Source organism: Suncus etruscus, chromosome 7, assembly GCF_024139225.1.
Source record: "Suncus etruscus isolate mSunEtr1 chromosome 7, mSunEtr1.pri.cur, whole genome shotgun sequence".
Lineage (NCBI taxonomy): Eukaryota > Metazoa > Chordata > Mammalia > Eulipotyphla > Soricidae > Suncus > Suncus etruscus.
The window spans coordinates 30,990,590-31,011,455 of NC_064854.1; the positions used below are offsets into that span (position 1 = coordinate 30,990,590).

General features: G+C 38.5%; 2 protein-coding genes across 2 annotated transcripts in view; one reads left to right on the top strand and one right to left on the bottom strand.

Annotated features, from left to right (window-relative positions):
* The window catches only part of LOC126014220 (ankyrin repeat domain-containing protein 26-like), a 263,129-nt gene that overhangs the window by 160,869 nt on the left and 81,394 nt on the right, over positions 1-20,866 (top strand). The window lies entirely within an intron of this gene.
* The window catches only part of LOC126014224 (ankyrin repeat domain-containing protein 26-like), a 43,897-nt gene continuing 38,060 nt past the window's right edge, over positions 15,030-20,866 (bottom strand). Inside the window, exons 18-22 of the mRNA XM_049777543.1 lie at positions 20,744-20,853; positions 20,561-20,659; positions 19,104-19,335; positions 17,797-17,842; positions 15,030-15,163 (exon numbers count right to left, since the gene is read on the bottom strand). Coding sequence (XP_049633500.1) covers positions 15,030-15,163; positions 17,797-17,842; positions 19,104-19,335; positions 20,561-20,659; positions 20,744-20,853 — 621 coding nt within the window. The remainder of the gene's footprint in view (positions 15,164-17,796; positions 17,843-19,103; positions 19,336-20,560; positions 20,660-20,743; positions 20,854-20,866) is intronic.

Below are 20,866 nucleotides of genomic sequence, written 5' to 3' on the forward strand. Positions count from 1 at the left end.
TGAGTATTTCCCCAAACTTTTGTGTCTTGAGACATATCTTGCAGATCTATATGATCATCTAAATATGATAGTTTCAAGATCCAGAAATAAACTTTTGAAGCACATGATGCAAAAGCCTACCATTTGAACTCTTGCTCACCTACTCTTTAAATAGTTTTAACACATTCCTTATGGAGTGCAGGATCCTGGATTTGACAAGCTGACCTGAACTAATTCTTTTGTTTTCAGATAAGTTTAACTTAATATAACAAACTGATCATGACTACAAGTACTATTATTCTGACACATTACACTAGTTTCCTTTAGTGCTCATGAGTAGAAGTATATTATGCAACATTATTACATGAAGTGCATAATGATTGGAATAAGGGTAAAAATATAAGAAACAATTTTGTGGGCAAATGGATGATGTAAAACTGAATCCAATACATTTCCCTCAGGTTTCAACATCATTCAGGGCTGAGAATTAAAAATAATAATAGAAGACAATACCTCAGAATCCCATGATTCTACAACTTCCTCTTCTCTTAATCCCAGTTCTGACAGCATATCTACCAAATGTAGGCACAGACACATCCATGAGAATGTTTATTATTATGAATTTTATATATATATATATATATATATATATTTATATATATATCTCCATTCGAAAATATTTCTAGGGACCAGAGCAATAGTAGAGCAAGTAGGACGTTTACCTTGCACATGCTAATACTTGTTAAATTCCCAGCATCCCAAATGGTTCTCTGAACCCCACCACGAATGACCTGAGAGTGCTGAAACTGAAAACCTTGAACACTATTGAGTGTGCACCAACCTCTCTCCTAATTTTCTATAAATGATAAGCAGTAACAGATAAGACTTTAAGGGAATTGGAGGCTGGAAAAATACAACAGAAGTATAGTTAAGAAGCTTAGTCCATTGGGCCGGCAGGTGGCGCTAGAGGTAAGGTGTCTGCCTTGCAAGCGCTAGCTAAGGAAGGACGGAGGTTCGATCCCCCGCAGTCCAATATGGTCCCCCCAAGCCAGGGGCAATTTCTGAGCGCTTAGCCAGGAGTAACCCCTGAGCATCAAACGGGTGTGGCCAAAAAAAAAAAAAAGAAGAAGAAGCAGCAGCTTAGTCCTTGTATGTGGTCAACATGTTTGAATCCCCTGCAGAGCACGTGGAACCTCTCAAGCACCACCAAACGCATTCTCTGTGCACAGAGCCAAGAGCTGGGTGTGGCCGAACAACAAGAACAAAGGAAAAAAGAGGAGTTTAGGAGACCAAGGAGATGGTGCAGGGACTGGAGTACATGCTGTGCAGATGGAGCACAGAGTTCACCACACATCCACCAGGGAGCAGAGAAAGAGGCAGAATGGTTTCAATCAAGTATGGGTTTTAAGAAAAATGAAAGACATTTTAACAGTACTTCAGAGACATGAGAGATGAGGGCTCGTATGTACAGCTCATGACATGAAGCTCATCACAAAGAGTGATGAGTGCAGTTGAAGAGATGACTACACTGAAAACTATCAAAACAATGTGAATGAATGAGGGAAGTAGAAAGACTGTCTAGAGTACTGGTGCGGGGGGTTGGGAGGAGGGAGATCTGGGAAATTGGTGGTGGGAATGTTGCACGTGTGAAAGGGGGTGTTCTCTTTAATGTCCATTTCTTCCCTATCATTATTAGTGTATAAAAAGGCCATTGATTTTTGTGTGTTAATTTTGTAGCCTGCCACTTTGCTATATGAATCTGTTATTTCTAGAAGCTTTTTGATAGAGATTTAAGGGTTTTCTAAGTAGAGTATCATGTCATCTACAAATAGTGAGAGCATGACTTCTTCCTTTCCAACCTGGATTCCCTTGATATTTTTTTCTTGCCTAATCGCTATAGCATGTACTTCCAGTACTATGTTGAAGAGGAGTGGAAAGAGTGGACAGCCCTGTCTTGTATCATAATTTAGAGGGAAAGCTTTTAGTTTTTTACATTGAGGATAATATTTGCCACTGGCTTGTGGTAGATGGACTTAACTATATTGAGAAAGGTTCCTTTTTCCTGTCCTGCTGAGAGTTTTCATCAAGAATGGGTGTTGAACCTTATCAAATGCTTTTTCTGCGTCTATTGATATGACCACGTGATTTCTATTTTGCTTGTGGTTGATGTTGTGTATTATGTTGATAGATTTATAGACATTAAACCATCCTTGCATTCCTGGGAAGAAACCTACTCGATCAAAGTGAATGCTCTTCTTGATGAGGCACTGGATCCTGTTTGCCAGGATTTTGTTGAGGATCTTTGCATCTGTGTTCATCAGGGATATTGGTCTGTAATTACTTTTGGCAGCATCTCTATCTGGTTTTGGTGTTAAGGTGATGTTGGCTTCATAAAAGCTATTTGGAAGTGTTCCTGTTTTTTCAATTTTATAAAAGAGCCTGGCCAGGATTGGGAATAGTTCCGCTTGAAAGGTTTGAAAGAATTCATTCGTGAATCCATCAGGGCCTGGGCTTTTGTTTTTGGGCCCATTTTTGTTTACGGTTTTAATTCCTCAATCGTAATGGGGGTGTTTAGACATGCTACATCTTCTTTATTTAACCATGGAAGGTTATATGAGTTCAGAAATTTATTCATTTTGTCCAGGTTCTCATATTTAGTGGCATAGAGTTTCTCAAAGTATTCTCTGAATACCCTATGAATCTCTGCACTATCTGTAGTGACCTCCCCCTTTGTATTTCTAATAAGCATTATCAAGTTTCTCTCTCTTTTGCTTTGTGAGTTTTTCCAATGGTCTATTAATCTTGTTTATTTTTTCAAAGAACCAACTTCTACTTTTGTTGATCTTTCAAATTGTTTTTTGGGTTTCCATTTTATTGACTTCTGCTCTTAGCTTTGTTATTTTCTTCTGTCTCCCTATTTTTGGTTCCTTTTGTTGAACACTTTATTATTCTATGAGTTGCATCATTAAGCTATTCATGTATGCTCCTTCTTCTTTCCTGATGTGTGTTTGCAAAGCTATAATTTTCCTCTCAGTACTTCTTTTGCTGTATCCCATAGGTTCTGATAGTTTGTGTTTAAACTCATTGTTGTTTCTTTCCAGGAAATTTTTGATTTCTTCTTTGATTTCATCTCTGACCCACTGGTTGTTTAGTAGTAGACTGTTTAATTTTCAAGTGTTAAATTTTTCTTCTGTGTCCCTTTGTAGTTCACATCTAAATTCAGAGCCTTGTGGTCAGCAAAGATAGTCTGCAAAATTTCTATCTTCTTGATTTTATGGAGGTATGTTTTATGTGCCAGCATGTGGTGTATCCTGGAGAATGACCCATGTACGTTGGAAAAGAATGTGTATCCAGGTTTCTGAGGATGGATTGTCCTATATATATCTACTAGGCCTCTTTCTCCATTTCACTTTTCAGGTCTAGTAGATTTTTATTGGGTTTCAATTTGGTTGACCTATCAAGTGTTGACAAGCCTGTGTTGAGGTCTCCCACAATTATTGTGTTATTATTCATATCTTTTTTTCAGATTTATCAACAATTGTATTAAATATTTTGCTGTTCGCTCATTGGGTGCATATGTTTAGGAGAGTGATTTTTTTCCTGCTGTACATATCCCTTGATTATTACATAGTATCCATCTTTGTCCCTTACAACTTTTCTGAGTATAAAGTTTGTGTCATCTGATATTATATGGTCACCCCCTCTTTTTAAGGGTGTCGTTTGCTTGAATAATTTTCCTCCAGCCTTTGATTTTGAGGCTATGTTTATTCTGACTATTCAGGTGTGTTTCTTGTAGGCAGCAGAAGGTTAGCTTCAATTTTTTGATACATTTCGCCACTCTGTGCCTCTTAATGGGTGCATTTAGACCATTGACATCGAGAGAAATAATTGTCACGGGACTTATTGCCAACTTTGTGTAGAAGTTTGGTGTGTTTTTTGTTCTGTCTTATCTTTAGAATAGATCTTTCAGTTTTTCTTTTTAGGCTGGTTTTGAGTCTGTAAAGTTTTTGAGCTTTTGTTTATCTGTGAAACCATGTATACTTCTTCATACCTGAAAGTGAGTTTTGCTGGATGCAGAATTCTTGGTGAAGCATTTATTTCATAGTGTTTTGTCACTATATCCCACCACTGCCTTCTGGCCTTGAGTGTTTCTGGTGACAGGTCTGTTGTAAATTTCAAGGATGCTCACTGGAATGTAATTTCCCTCATTGATCTTGCTGCTTGCAGTATTCTATCTCTATCTGTGGGATTCATCATTGTGACTAGGATGTGTCTTGGGGAGTTTCTCCTGGGGTCTTTCTTAGCTGGTACTCTTTGGGCATGCAGAATTTGGTCACATGTTTTCTTTAGCTCTGGTAGTTTCTCTGCGATGATATTCTTGACTGTTGATTCTTTCTGGAGATTTTCTTCTTGGGTCTCTGGGACTCCAATGATTCTAAAGTTCTTTCTGTTGAGCTTATCAAAGACTTCTATTTTCAAATTTTAGTATATGTGCTGCCGAAGCGAGCACAAAGACTTCTATTTTCATCTGCTCATATTCTTTGAGTAATTTTTCCGTTGTCTGGTCATTTGATTTAAGGTTTTTTCCAATCTCTTCTGCTGTGTAAAGTTGTTATGCATCGCATCTTCCAGTGCACTAATTCTATCCTCAGCTGCTTTTAATCTGTTGGAAAGCTCATCCATTATGTTCTTCAGTTCGTCTACTGAGTTTTTCAGACCTGATATTTGACCTGATATTTCAGTTTGGATTTTCTTATTTCTAGCTTTATATTCTCGTGATTTTTATTAGTGTTCTGATCTATACTTTCTTTGAGTTCTGTGAGCATCCTCCATATTTCTTCTCTAAACTCCATTTCTGAAAGATTGCTTAGGTTGTTGGCCATTGTTGGGTCATCAGAGTTTCCGTCTTGATTCTCTATGGCTGATGTTGGTCTGCATAATTTCTTCATTATGATGCTTCTAATGTAGGTTTTTCTACGTGTTGTGGTGGTATTCATTGGCTTGGTAGAGTGTGCAGCCACAAAGAAAAGCAGAGTGGCCTTGCTCCTCTGTTTTGATCCCATATAGGTGGGCTAATGGGGCCAGCAGAGTCAGCTTTATCTGCAACTCCGGTTCAGAAAGACTCACCTCAGCCAAGGCACACCTTCAGGGGACTAATGCCTGAGAAGATCAAAGTTCCCAGGTTGAAACAAGCTGGGGTAGGCCCAAAACGTCTGCCAAGCTTAAGGGGATGAGCAGAGTCTGTCTCAGGTAAATTAATTTTCAAAGAGAATATTATACCTAGGCTTCAAAATCAAAGTCATCATCAGATATAGGCCATGAATCATCAATGCCAGGTTCATTGAAAAATACTGAGATAAAACATACAATAAAAATGAGTGACTTCTCAAGATCTCTAGATACAGAGTTCTGATTTTACCATCCATGACGAAGTAGAAGTCTTCCATACACCACGAAAACACCGAGGGCAGAGTAAATGATCATGCAAGGAGACTATAGTTAATTCCATGACAGTACACTTCAGGCGGGGAGAAACCCTGTAATTCCTAGGACAAGGGAATTCCCTCTATGATATCCCCAATTGTTACTGTGACTATGCAGGGGGGGGAAAGCACAAAACAATAATTTTTCCACATATTTATCGTTTTATAGATTTTTGGATGTCTTTATATTAGTGTAGAGATTGAAGTTGATGTCTCCAATATTATTTTATTTTATTTTATCTTATCTTTCTATTTCTTTTTGCACTCAATTGATTTGATTTGAGTTGATTTCAAAACTGAGATTGTTGTGTGGTGCTTGTCTTTATTGCTGTGGTGCTCAGTGGATATTTAATTTGACATTTCTTTGTGTATTGTGGTGGTATTTCAATTGCCGTTTTCACATCCTCTCTCAAACTGAGATTGAAAGCCTCTGGAAGGACTCTGCCTATTTTCAGCATACTTGACTTCTTTTTTTTTCTCTTATTTTGTACCACAATCTATTGCTTTTCTTTCCTTCAAACAAAGCCACATAACTCGATTTACCTAGCTCCGCTTCTTAAATAGAGGGGGAGACAGGGGAGGGTACCAGGACCAAACAGATATATGATCAAAAATAGAAAGCTTGACAAAGAGGGGACCATCTACTCTAGCAGCTTGGAGGGTGATGGTGGGGTATATGGGTTGCAGAGGGGAATTGGGATGGGGGGAGGACAAATTTAGTGATGGGTATTCCCCTGATTCAATGTTGATATATACCTAAAATACTACTGTGAAAGATATGTTAGACATTATGATCAAAATAAAAATTAAAACAAAATGAGTGATTTCAATTTTTCTATTAAAAACTTTAGAACATAGTGATAGTACAGCAGAAAAGGTGCTTGTCTTGAATGCAGGTTTGAACCCCAGCCCCCACAAGCCCACAAAGAAAGATCCCGAGATGCAGAGCCAGGAGTAAGTCCTAGGCATTGCCAGTGTGGCTCAGAAATCAAAATAAATTAAAATGAAAAATGTAAAAGTAAAGTGCTAGAGATTTCCAGATTTCCTATGTAGGGCTCCATAGCAATCTCCAAATTTAAGTCTTCAGCCTATGAAGGCACAGATTCCTGAACAACAGACTTCAATGATGAAAAGCATTTGTCTCCCTGCTACTGAAAAACAAACTCAAAGGAACTTATTCAGGTTGTTCCAACAAAGGAACACTAACCAACTACTTACCTAAATGTCCCTGACTGCTTGGGGAATGCTGGGGTCCAGGGATTGAACCTGGGTCTCCTACATGCAAGACAAGTGCTCCAGTCTGTTAAACTATCTCTTAAGTGTAGCATAGTGACTAGGACTAACAAAGCCTTTAGAGAAATAATCTGTACTTACTGAAAAACAATCTCAAGGAGCATAAATTACCAACACATCAGGAGCCAGAGCAATATTATTTGTTGCTTGCTTTGCATGCAGGTGACCTGGGTTCCAATGCCCAGCATCCCCTTGGTTCCACAAGCCAACTTTTCAGAGCCAGAAGACAGACCTCCTTTGTGCGGGCTTTCTCCACAAAAAGAAATTTTAGTTCACATATCTAAGCTTTGCCTGATTGGGCCTTACTTCTGTCAAATGAATAGTTTTATAGCTATAACTAACAGACCTTCCCTAAAACCTAATTGTGAAAACAAAGTATTTGTTGACAATGCAGCTGTCAAATGAATTAGAACAATCTTTAGGTTTTATGCTTAGATGTGGCTTCATTGGAAAACTCAAAGCTTTAACTGAATTTGACTTTCTGAGACCCAAGTTGGATCTGTACTTCTTGTCAGAGCTGTGGATCTTTCTATCCCTCATAATCTATGCTTAGGGATACAGGGATGCATTTGCAATCCAGGTCAGCTGATGATTGATTCAAGGGTCAACTACTTGCAAACTATGGAATCATGGGTGAGTGATTTAATCCCTCTGAATCACAATTTCCGAAGTAGTGAAAATAAGCAAAATAATAACCAGCAAGATAATTTTGCACTTACAGGACTATATGAAAAAAAACAAATGTTAGGTGCCAAGTGTCTAGTCCACAATAAAATATTCAACAAATATTCTTTTCTTCTTTCTGTTTTCTCTTAAAATACAATTTTGTTTTTCATTCTGGTTTTTGGATTCACCTGCCTGTACATGGGGTTGACTCTAAGCACAGGGATCAGGCCTGCTGAGGCTCATGGGACCTTATATGATGTGGTACCAGGGATCAAACAGGAATCAACAGCCAGTATGAAAAGAACCTCACCCTGGGGCTGGAACTATAGCATAATAGGAGGGCATTTGCCTTGCATAAGGCTAATCCAGAAGGGACCCTGGTTTGATCCCCGGCATCCCATATGGTCCCTTGGGCCTGCCAGGAGTGATTTCTGAATGCAGACAAGAGTATCTCCTGAGCATCACTGGGTGTGGCCCAAAAACCAAAAATTGAACAAATAAACTAATAAACAAATCTTTATAAACAAAATTTAAAAAAGAACCTCACTCATAGTACATTGCTTTTTTTTCATTTTATATTTTGTTTTGTTGTTGTTATTGTTTTTGTATCATACCCAGTGGTACTTAGGGCTTACTCCTCACTCTACACTCAAGAATCTACACTTGGGGAATCATATCTGCTGCTGGGTCAACCTGGGTAGGCTGCAGGCAAGGCAAATGCCCTTAACCATATGCTACCATTCCAACCCCATTTTCAATTGTAAGATCCTACCTGCTTAAAGATTCTTCTTCAGAATTCTTATCCATCCATAAAGAAAAAAGTAAAATACATTTAAAAATAACAGAAAATTTTAGAAAATAGAAATTAGAATTATGTTTTCCTAAAACATATTCCTTTAAGGACCCAGGAGTAAGCCCTGAACATTACCAGGGTTAACCCCAAAGTCAAACCATTAAAAATACTATAAGTCTATTGCAAGCTTCTGAGTTTTCCCTTCTCTCTTGTGAGTCACATGATGAAACCCTTTGGTAGACTGCCATGTGAGCACTAATAACTGGATATGCAGCTAAAAAGACAGGAAAGGAAATATAAACAAAGTACTGAATCTAACAACTGAGAGACCACTGGGATCCAGGTGAAGTCAATGAACTACCAAAATCATCCTGGTTTCTGCTAGCTAGTTAGGCTTCCAAGTAAGAGTAGCTAAAGACACTCTGACATAGCTCTCAAGGACTACAGGGTGATGTTTTTTCTTTTCTAGCATCCCATTAACCTCCATTAACTTGCCTTAATGAGATACTTGCCTCTTCCCAAAACTTTCTTTTCAGACCAGCAAAATTCAACTGCTCAAAATCCTGTGAAGGTATTTTCCTGCATCCACGCCTTGCACTGCCATTTCTTCTGACCATAAGACCTTATGCTTCTTCACCTGAAAAACTAATACTTGCTCTGCGAATTTACATTAATCCTATCAATTTTGGGGCCATAGTTGTTCCTACTCAAGGCTTGCTCCTGACTCCAGTGCTCAGGGATCACCTTTGATGATGTGAGGGGATTCATATGCAATACCAAGGATTGAACCCGGGTTAGCCACGGGCAAGGCCTCATCTACCATCCTATCTTTCTAGCCCAACTTTTCAATGATGTCATGAATTCAATACATTGATGCTGGCCCTGTAACTAGGGTAAGTTAAGACATATTTAATTCTGTCACTGGTGATATGTACAGAAGATATCATGCTAAAGTAACTAAATAATTAACAGCAAAAAATAGCAGGAGTAGGAGAACACAGCAGGTAGGGAATTTGCCTTGCACAAGTCTATTCTGGGTTAGATCCCTGACATCCCACAGAGTTCCAAGCCCTGCCAGGATTAACCACTGAGCACACTGAGTTTAACCTAAACACCATCTCCACAAAATAATGACAAGTATAGGGCTATTATTTGGCTTCTGGCACATCTTAACATTGAATATAGCAAATATCTCAAAGAACAGTATTAAATAGCTCCTGAAATACAGGGCTTCGATCTTAAGATGTTTCCAGACTCCAACATTATGAATAACAGTATCTCAAACACACTTGCTACTCAATGTTTAGGCAAGTCCATGGATTAGAGTTCCTGCAGAGAGCCTTCTTAAACTTCTTCCTCAGGCTGGGTGAGCTGAAGGGCCTGGAGATGGGTAGCGACACTATTGGGGAGACCTCCAGTCCTCTCCGCGGCTGCCCTCCGGCCCGACCCAGGCCTAGAAGCAGTTGCACACCTCTTGCTCTCCCGCCACCTCTTTGGCCGGTGACTTTGCCTCTTCCAATTCAGACCCCAACAGCCCTAACAGTCGGGGCTCTCACAGTGCGATGCTGCCTGGCCCAAGGCCCAGCGCCCACTGATCGCCTGCAGATGGAACGGTTCAAAGGCACCAGGTACTCCATCCTTGTCCTACAAAGAAATGCTCTCCCGGGAGAAAAATGGTTTCTCGACCTAAATGCCCACAATCGTTTGGCAAGATTTTTTGGCTACAACGCCAAGGCCCCTGTCTTGCTCTATTTGCAGTTTGAGAACCAAGAAATCAATTGGGGAACCTTTGCTCTGTATTTTAAAGAAGTTATTCCTAAATGAAAAAATAGCACCTTTGGGACTGTTAACTGTTACAGGAAGATTTTTCTGTAAATAAATTTTGGATATGAATTAGTTCACCCCTAAAAATGCCATACATTCCTATACTTATCCACTATGTTGGATTGGTGGTTAAGGGAAGAATTAATAAGGGAAAAGTTCAGGCCAAAGTGCTCATATTTAGACGATACTGCAAAACATCAACATTGTATGTGAACAGCTTGAATTTAATAGTGTGTACATTGTGGATAAGTTCTTAAATAAAATATCTAGTCTTTCTAGATATTTAGGTAATGTTGAGTGTAGCTAAACCTAGTATCACGTTTGTATAGAACTTGAAGTTGGTGGGAAATATCCTTAGAAAAGAAATTGGCATTTCCTCTAAAAAAAAAAAGAAAGAAATGAAATTGGTAAACCTTCTCTTCCAACAGTTTCTTCTTTATTCATTAGCCAGAGGGAGGTAGCGGAGGGAATTGGGGGAAGTTGTTTTCCCGATGTAGGAGAAAATTTCAGTTTTCTTGCTGCCCTAAACTTTATTTGCATTTCATCTCTAAGTTTTCTGTAATATTGTATATAAACTGGGCAAATGGGTCCAGATGTTATTAATACTTGTCTCCAGTTATTAATGAGGTTGCCAATACATGACAAAAGTAGAGTCAGAAAAGTAACACATTTTGTACACTTTGTGTTAAAATTCATCCAGAGCTGTCTTCAGAGAAGGACTGTTGGATATGAAATTGCATTTACCCTTACCAGAGGTTAGTGATGGAGAGGAAGAATTGGAGAAAATGAAGGTTTTTAGACCACAAAGGAGACACGTTAGGATATGACCATTGTTAAATGTGTGTAGTTTATTCAACACTACTATGTATATAATGGACAAACTAAATCCTTATTTGAAATATCTAATCTTTCTAGGTGTTTTGAAATGCACAAAGTATTTAAAAGTAGAGGTAGTAAGATGAACATATTTTGTAGATACCTTTTTGTAAAAATACATTAGAGAAAGTCTTGGAAATGGAATAACCAGAATATTAAAAATGCTTCTGAACAGTTCACATTTGTGCTCGTTCTCAGGGGGAGGGAAAAAGTACAGACAGCTTTAGAGTAATATGTTTTTTGTTAAGCAAGATTAGCTATTGTCTGCATTTTGCTTTATCTGTGTTTGTAGGTGGAGTGCTTGCCTTGTATGCAGCCATCTCAACTTTGATCCATGGCACTCCCTATAGTCCCCCCACGTCTGCCATTAGTGACCACTCCCTGAGCACTGCTGGGTGTGGCCGCATCCCCCAACTTTTTTACTTAAAAAACTATTCTAGCTTAGATAGTCCCTATGTAGAAGGTATTCAGATCACAGTGGACAAATCCTTGTTGGAAACATCTAGTCTTACAGATGTTTGAAATAAATTTACATTTATGTTTTTAGAACAAAATATATGGAGTCTTCATTTTCTTAATATAGACCATGGTTTTCGTATGTCTGTTTTATTCTTTCTTCTGCTAATTTCACAAATATTTTGCGTTCAATATGATTAGAAATATTTTTTGAAGCCAACTGGGCCAGAGGTTCAATTCAGGATCCAGAGACTGGAGCAGTGGTGCAAGGGGTGCAAGCTAGCCTAGGACAGACTGCGGGTCTATTCTCTGGCATCTCATATGGTCCCCTAAGCCAGGAGCAATTAAGTTCTGGGCATTGCTAGGAGTAAACCCCTGACATTCACAAGGTATGGCCCCCTAAAGAACATAACTAAAGAAAAAAAACCAAGATCCAGATGATATGGAGGGTACAGAGGAGGAGAGGAGGGATGGAGGGAGAGAATAAAGAAAGAGTGCTTGCCTTGCACATAACCAGCCAAGGTCAACCCCCAGCCTCTCATATGTTCTCCCAAGCACTTTCAGGCCTGATTCTTGAGCATTCATCCAGGAGCATTGCTGGTGTGCCCTCACCACCATAATTCCATTGTGGTATAATGGAATATACTATGCAGCCATTAGGAAAAATAATGTCTTAAAGTTTGCTTATACATGTAAGAACATGTAGATTATTATACTGAGTAAAATAAGGCAAAGGGAGATGGAAAGACAGAGTAATCTCACTCATCAGGGGGATATAAAAATAAAATGCAGTATGGTAATAATATCTAGAGACAATAGAGATGAAAATCAGGAGGACCAATCCATGGTAAGAACCCTACTACAAAAAGTGGACAGGTCAGTTAGGGAAGTGAATGGTCTACAGTAACAATGAACATTGGACCTGATTACTCTGGACAGGAACTGAGTGCTGAAAGGGAATGAAGTGATATGTATGGCACCCCTTCATTAACAATAGTGCAAAACACAAGTTCAAAAAAGAGAGAGGGAGAGAAGCAAAAAGCCTATCCCAGAAACAGGCAGGGGAGACTGGATGGGAATTAGGGACATTAGTGGCAGAACACTGTATAACTGTAACTCAATCAGAAACAAATATATCTTTGAAAAACAAAACTAAGTTATAACCAACCTTGAAACCACACAGGATAAATTAAATATATATATGTATATATATATTAATTAAATAATTAAATATATATATATAATTAAAAAAGCAAAGAAAAAACCCCAAACCCATCACTGTTTACTAATGGTAGCAGAAAAATGCCAATGTTTTTTTTGACAAGTAAAACACTGCTACTGGTAAAGTAAAAATATTATTTCCAAAAATGTATATGACTAGATAACTATATTCCAACTCATACAACAAATATATTTCAGACTAACTCTTAGGGGTAAGTATATCCTCAAAGGCAATAAAACTAGTCCAGGACAACCTCTTATGAAAATGGTAAAACAAACTATGGCAAACTAGGCAAGCAAGGATTAGCGCTTTGCCAGGCATAGTTTTAAATGCAAATTCAAATATTTTTTCTAATATATTTTGTTTGTTTGGCCACACTTGGCAGCAGCTACTTGGGTACTAAGGTGTTACTCCAGATGGATTGCTGGATCGAACAAAGGGTCCATCCCTGGTCAGCCACATGCAAGGCAAATGCCCTGTCTCTAGGTGCTATTGCTCCAGCCCCTCTAATAATATTTTTTCTAATAATAATTTTTCTAAGTTGCAAGAGTTGGTAAGGTAGTACAAAATATCTATGGAAAAGACAAAATCTAGAAAGAAAATAGAACATCATGACATCTAAACTACTTTATTTTTAAGTCATTTTCTAATTCGAATACACATGAACTTCAGTTTCATGATCTTGAGAAGGACCTAAGTGAAGCCCCAAGGTCCACACCAGTGAAGGTAAGGAAAACTTGCCCAGAGGAAACTGGGATATCATGAAATATGTCCCCAGGTATTAGCCAAAGCAGCCTTTTCCCTCATCTCCCTCAGGGCAGTAGGAAATAAAAGTGAGCTTTGCTATGAAGGCAAACAGCAAAAGGAAAAAGCAAGAGAAAAAAATTGCAATGTGTCTTCATTCTGATTGATAAGGGAAGACAGATTTTATGACAGAAGTCTTTGATTTGGCTTAAGGCACAGGCAGTATTAGCAACTAGGATCAAAAGGAAGTCACTTCCGTACAGACGTGGAGTGATAATACAAGAGCTGGATAGGCTGGAGTGATAGTACAAGAACCAAGGCCTCACCATGCAAAGGGCCACTTTGACCAACCCTAGTCCAATCCCCAGCACTGCATTTGGTCCCCCAAGTGCTACCAGAAAGGCTCAGAAGCAGTACCAGGTGTGGCCCAGAAACCAACAAGAGCAAAAAGAAGCCACCTTCATGTTAAGCCTTGAGAACTGCCACTAAGCTTTTGCAAAAGCAATGAGCACCATAGATTAACGGGTGCATATGAATATTTATGTAATTTATAGAGATAATTTATTTCTCCGGTTTTCATATAAGGAAGTTCAAAGCAATGCCAACCTTACAGCAATATGTACACAACTCAGGATGTGTCCCAAGCTTAATTCCTTTTTTATTCTGATTTTTGGCCATTCCCAGGACTAGAGTTCATGTCTTTCATGTGTGATATCCTATGCGTGGTTCCAACTTTACTTTTAAATTTTTGGACCCTGTGCAAGTACCAACTGCAGTATCGGCCCCCTCCCATAAAGAAAGAAATATTAAAGGCAAGTGGAAAAACTTGAAAGGAATTTGAAGGTGAAATGTTAGTTATTTTAGCATAAACTTTCTGATATGTAGAATGTACTCACTTATAGAAAATAAACACAAAAGAATCAGGGATGATGACATAATGTCGGGAATTTCTCTTAATTGTGACTTGCCAGCAGCTCAATGTGAGGGCCCAAGGATGTGATGTGACTTGGCCCTGAAGAGTCAGGGACCCCCAGGGCTACCTCAGATATGCTAGGGTGTTCCAGCACTACAACCAGAAATGCTCCCCAAAAGTTGTGATTCCACAAATCAAACCTGGGTCAGATGAAAACTACAGCACTAAAAATTCTTGTACTTTTCTCTAATTCTAAGACTGTTTTCAAACAATGATCAAAAAAAGGAAAGGTGAGGAAGAAAAATCTCTAAATCTGTGTTTAAAATTAAATATTCGATACAATGAACTTCATGGCACTCTAACAACGTGAATTTAAATATTGTCCACAGCCATTGTAGTAGCTTGTCAAAATGATGACTGTCTTCATATTAGGACTGCTAGAATGAAGAAAACCAGAAGTAAAAAAGGCTATAAATTAATACTACTGTAGTATCAATATTTGGGTGTTATTTGGGTATTGCTGAAACAGCTGGAACTTGGGAAGTTTAAATGCATTCAACTCGGGAGTTCTGAGTTTATGTGGTGCCAGGGACTGAATCCAGTATTATAGCTACTTAAAGGTGAAGAACAGTCAAAATAGTATGCATTTTATATTACATATAGATGACATTAAAAATCTTCATAGGGGGGAGGGAGGGAAAAAATCTTCATAGGTCATAATGTTATATGGAAGTCATTTTATTGTTATGGAAAAAGGCCACAAAATAAAACATTATAATTTTAGATAAGATATTGCTTTTTCAGAATCTCGACATATTCTCTTGACGTTTTCAAAAGTAGATCCTGGGTTAGATTCGATGCTTCAATAGATCTTGGAAGAGATCTATAGGATCCAGATTCTAAGTCAGCAGCAGCTGGAAAGAGAAAGAGTTATATTCTTTACCTACAATATTTTTTAGCTAACTAATGTCAAAAAAAAAGAGAGAGTGCCTAAAGGCATAGCACAGCAGGTAGGGTGTTTGCCTTGCACACAACTGACCCAGATTTAAACTCCCCTATCCCATCCCATATGGTCCCCTGAGCACTACCAAAAGTAGCCCTGAGCACTACTGGGTGTAGCCTCAAAACAATCAAAAACAAGCAAACAAACAAAAAATACTCTACTTTGATCAGTGTTAAGAAAAAGGTCTATATCTTAATATAATACAAAATATAGTTTTACTGCTAGAAATAATTGGCCCCTAGTTACACACTGCATTCATTGCTGTCGTGTCTAAGTATCAGAGCTTCTGATTTCTCATTCTTCTCTGACAAACACTGGAATTATCAGATTAAGGTGGCATTCAACAAACATCCATAATAAAATGATAAAAACAGGTAGATAACTCCATAGCATGTCTTTCTATCTAGACAGATATTAAACACTAATGGACTGGAAGGAAAGTAGAGCAAGAAAGGCACTTATCTTGCACATAATCAACCCAGATTTGATTCTCAGCACCCTATATGGTTCCCTAAGTCCTGCCAGGAGTAAGTGCTGAGCACACCCAGATGTAGTTCAAATAGCTTACACCCCCCACAAATGTATATTCTCACAAAACAGGGACAAAAGGATCACATGAGAGAAAGTTTGCAGATTTATGTGAGTATTATGGCTTTAGAGAGAAGATGGCATATAAACTGATTCCCTAAAGTCAAGGAAAAAAGATACCAGAGAATAGGAAAATAGAGGCAAAGAGCTGGAGGTAGAGAGATTCACTGTGGTATTATCAATAGCCAAGTCTGGCAAGATCTGGAGCAAAGGGACAGAGTAGAGAAAGTTAAGAGAGACAAGGCCATACAATTTGGAAAGAATCAAACTGATTTTGGGGGTGTGTATATTTTCTGCCACGCTAGGCTATGCTTAGGGCTTATCTTGGTTCTGTGTTCCTGGGTCACTCCCACATGGGCTCAGGATCATAAGGAATGCAGGAGATTGAGCCTGGGTAAGCTGTGTGCAAGGCAAGTGCCTCTCCCACTTTACTCATGCCCCTGATTTGTATCTTTTTGGTAAATACTAATGATTCTAGAATTTTTTTGTGAGGGCAAAAATAAACCAGAGACAAAGTTAAGGACAGGAAGTTTAAATGTCACCTCTGAAGTGACATCTATAAAAACTCTAATAGCCGGCCTGAGCCATAGCACAACAGTAGGACTCTTGCCTTGCAAGCGGCTGACCCAGGACAGACCTGGGTTGGATCCCTTGTATCACATATAGTCTCCCATTCCAGGAGCAATTTCTTGAGTAACACTTGAGCATCACACTGGAAATCGAGCTCCCATACGATCCAGCTATACCACTCCTAGGAATATACCCTAGGAACACAAAAATACAATACAAAAACCCCTTCCTTACACCTATATTCACTGCAGCACTATTTACCATAGCAAGACACTGGAAACAACCAAGATGCCCTTCAACAGACGAATGGCTAAAGAAACTGTGGTACATATACACAATGGAATATTATGCAGCTGTCAGGAGAGATGAAGTCATGAAATTTTCCTATATATGGATGTACACGGAATCTATTATGCTGAGTGAAATAAGTCAGAGAGAGAGAGAAAAACGCAGAATGGTCTCACTCATCTATGGGTTTTAAGAAAAATGAAAGACATTCTTGCAATAATAACCTTCAGACACAAAAGAGAAAAGAGCTGGAAGTTCCAGTTCACCTCAGGAAGCTCACCACAAAGAGTGATGACTTTAGTTCCAGAAATAACTACATTTTGAACTGTCTTAATAATGAAAATGTATGAGGGAAATGGAAAGCCTATTTAGAGTACAGGAGGGTCGGGTGGGAAGGAGGGAGATTTGGGACAGTGGTGATGGGAATGTTGCACTGGTGATGGGTGGTGTTCTTTACATGACTGACACCCAAACGCAATCATGTATGTAATCAAGGTGTTTAAATAAAATATAAAGAAAAGAATATGAATTTACTATTAGACTACAAACACCTCAAATCTCACTCACTGGATTCATTCTCAAGCTTAATATTTAAATTGTACTATATAATTCATGAAATTTATAAAAGAAATACTTGAGCATCACTGGTGAGCCCTGAAAACCAAAAATATAAAAAAATAAAACAAAATATAAAATAAAAACTCTCATAGCTTAAGTACTTCTGGATGAGTCTAGTTTGTTTTTTTAAGTATTTTTAAAGGATTCACTTGTTCTTATCACAAAGAGGAGGAGCTGATAAGTATGCAATAAGAATGGAAGCACAGTTATAGCAGAATTAATTAGATAGCCATTAACAAAAATATACACAGACATTTTGAGATTTCAAGTTATGGACATGAAAACTAAGTGGAGGAATAAGAATATTCTTTATTATTCATATTTTTGCTTTTACAATGTTTCCTTACTAGCTATTTCAATAGCTATCTAGTGTTCAGCTAATACAGAAGAGGTCATTTACAAATTATTTTATTTTAGAAATTAATATCTAATTTAACTTAGTCTACTTTATTTTAGAAATCGATATCTAGAACAACATACCTTCTTCTATTTCTCTTTTGATACTTTTATCCAATTGTTGCTGCATCTGAAATAAACCACATGTTTATAATGGTTAATGAGATTATTTAAAATGTAGTCTTTGGTCTGGAACAATAGCTGGAACAACAAGAAGAGAGTTTGCCTTGTACACGGTTGAGCTGGGTTCAATCCCTGCATCCCAGGTGGTTCCCTAAGCATCACCAGGGAGTGATCCTGAGCTGATCCCCATGCAGAGCCAGGAGTAAGCCTTGAGCACTCTGGCTATGGCCCCCACAAATAAAACACGAACAAGGTAATAAATAAGGAGCCATAAAATGGACAGTGACCCTTTGACAACTGAGGTTTCCTAACAAGGAAAAGGAGGAGGAAGGAGGCAGAGGGAAGAGCTGAAGGAATGTGGAGAAGAAACGGGGAATGGGAACACTTTGGTGGCAGATAACACTGTTCCCCCCAAACTTTAACATCAACACTATGACAAGTCATTGTTACCTCGTTTTTTTTTTTAATTTATTTTAAATCGGATTTTCTCTTTTAGGGTGGGATACCAGGTATCTCTGGAGCAGTCCCTGGGTATGGAGAAACTACTCCCAGTAACATTTCATCCTAGGGGTGAGGGTCTGGTACCCTGACCTGGCGTTATTGTGTGCCCAATACCTGGGGATCATAGGCACTGGGCATCAAACTCAGAGTCTTAACATACATGTCATGCACTCCAGCTTTCTGATTCTTTTTTTATCAGTTTGGTTTTTGATTTTTGTTTTGCGGGCAAACCCAACAATGTTCAGGTTTTACTCCTGGTTCTAAACTCAGAAATAATTCTGGCAGGACTTGGGATCCATATAAGATGCCAAGATCAAACCCGGCTTAGTCGTGTTCAACGCAGACACCCTCTGCACTGTGCCATCTCTCTTTGGTCCATCCTTTGTATTCTTGGATCACACTGGCCTTGTGTTCCAACCCTTGGAGCAATCTCCAACCCAGAATTGTTTTTGTACTCTTGGAGCGGCCACACCCTACCCCTTGCTCTGAGCTCAGGGATCACTCCTCATGGTGCTCAAACAACTACATGCACAGCTGAGAATGGAAATGGCCCTGCAGAATGCAACACAAGTACCTTCATCTGTTTACTATTTCCCTGATCTCTTCTGTTAATTTTTGCTTAGTGAATAGTGTTAGTTTAACATTGAATTCCAGTTCATTAAAAATAAGTTTTCTTTCCAACAAAAAGTGTTGAAATGAAGCAATAAATTAAAATAAAAGTTTCCTATCTGAAAATGGAGGCCAAGTCTAAGACAAGGAGAACTAACCTGGAATAAGAAGGTCTCCGTGCTGCAATCTGGAGGTCGAGGCTTGGCAGAAGGAAACAGGATGCTTTCTCTTGGAGCCAGATTTCTGGGCAGCCTTGCACTAGGAGTGAGATTTCCCATAGAAGGAGGCTCCAGAACTGGCCTGCCAGTCAGGGTACTCATCACAGATCTGCTTTGCTCTTTCTCCACCAGGAGGTTAGTGCTGATGATCTGGGCAAGCCTCTCATTACTTCTGTAAAGACTGCAAAAAGCAAATACTCAGGCTTCCTTGTTCCTTAAATGATTCCTAAGTGACCTCTAATTTTTAAGTGGCCAAAGGAAGTAGAATTGCCCTTTTGAAAGTGTTTTCATGCTGCCAGTGTATTGGAAGACTTCTATCACAAACACTTACACACCTGTGTCAGTCCTGAAGCTACATATGGTATTGTGAAACTACATATGTCATTAGGATTTCTAATTGACAAGTAACGCAGAGTAGGGAAAGTGACTAAGTCAATGTTAACATGTAATACTTGCAGCCTTCCATGATGAAACCATGTGTAGAGTCCCTGACAATACTATTTGATTTGTTCAGAAAATCAGTTTCTATTTTTTAAAAAAAGTTCTTCAAGGACCTTTTTTAGATATTTGCTTTTATACACACATATGCAATCTATTGAATATTTCATCATAACCACTTAGGGAAATAACCTCTGGGAGAGAATGAAATAGGAGATGTATCAGAGCTGGCAATCAAATACATACAATTGTGCACAAGGTTTGAGGGTTGTATTAGAAAAAAGTGTATGGTCAAACTGGCTTGTTTTAGTATGTCTCTAAATTAGAAATTGAACTATAAGCAAATTTTAAGGGAGAAATCTTGTAAAGCAAGCCAACAGCAATAAAAAAATAAAATAAAATAAACAGCAATAAAAGCAGAAAGAAAAAAATAATGTTTTTGTTTAGGGGCTACACCCAGCACAACTCAGAGGTGACTCCTGGCTCTGAGCTCAAGAACAACTCCTGGTGGGCTCAGGGAACTCTATGGGATACCAGTATAGAACATAGGTAGACTAGACATGCAAGGCATAAACCCTAGCCCTCTGGGGATCGCTCTGTCCCAGACTGACATTTTTTTCCAGAATAATATTCTAAAGTAAATTCATTTACAGTATAATTTTTCCAAACTGAATAATAGCCTACTTTCATTCTTTAAAATTATGAAATTGAACCTGTAAAAATTAAGTTAAACTAAAAAGATAAAAATTAAATTAATATGGGGCCGGAGAGATAGCACAACGGTAGGGTGTTTGCCTTAGACACAGAAGGATGGTGGTGCAAATCCCATATGGTATTCTGAGCCTGCTGGGAGCGATTTCTGAGTGTGCAGCCAGAAGTGGCCCCTGAGCGCTGCTGAGTGTGACCCCAAAACAAAAACAAAACAAAAAATTAAATTAATATGATAGGTTTTCACTTACTTTTTTAGCTTATTTTGCAAGGATTTTCTAACTGTCATTTCTTCTAGGAAGAGTTGCTTATATTTTTCCAATTCTCTTTTATTACACTCTTCCTGAGAATATCTCACTTCGATGAGTTCACGTTCCACATGTCTCATTTGTCTCTTGTATTTTTCCAATTCTGTTCTATTTGAGTCTTCCTGAGTTTTCATTTTAGAAAGTTCAGATTCCAGCTCTTTAATTCTGAGTTCCATTTGACTTTTCAAAGAAGTATTAGTATTCTCTCTTAACTGTTCTTGAGATGCTGCTTGTACCTAAAGTAAAATA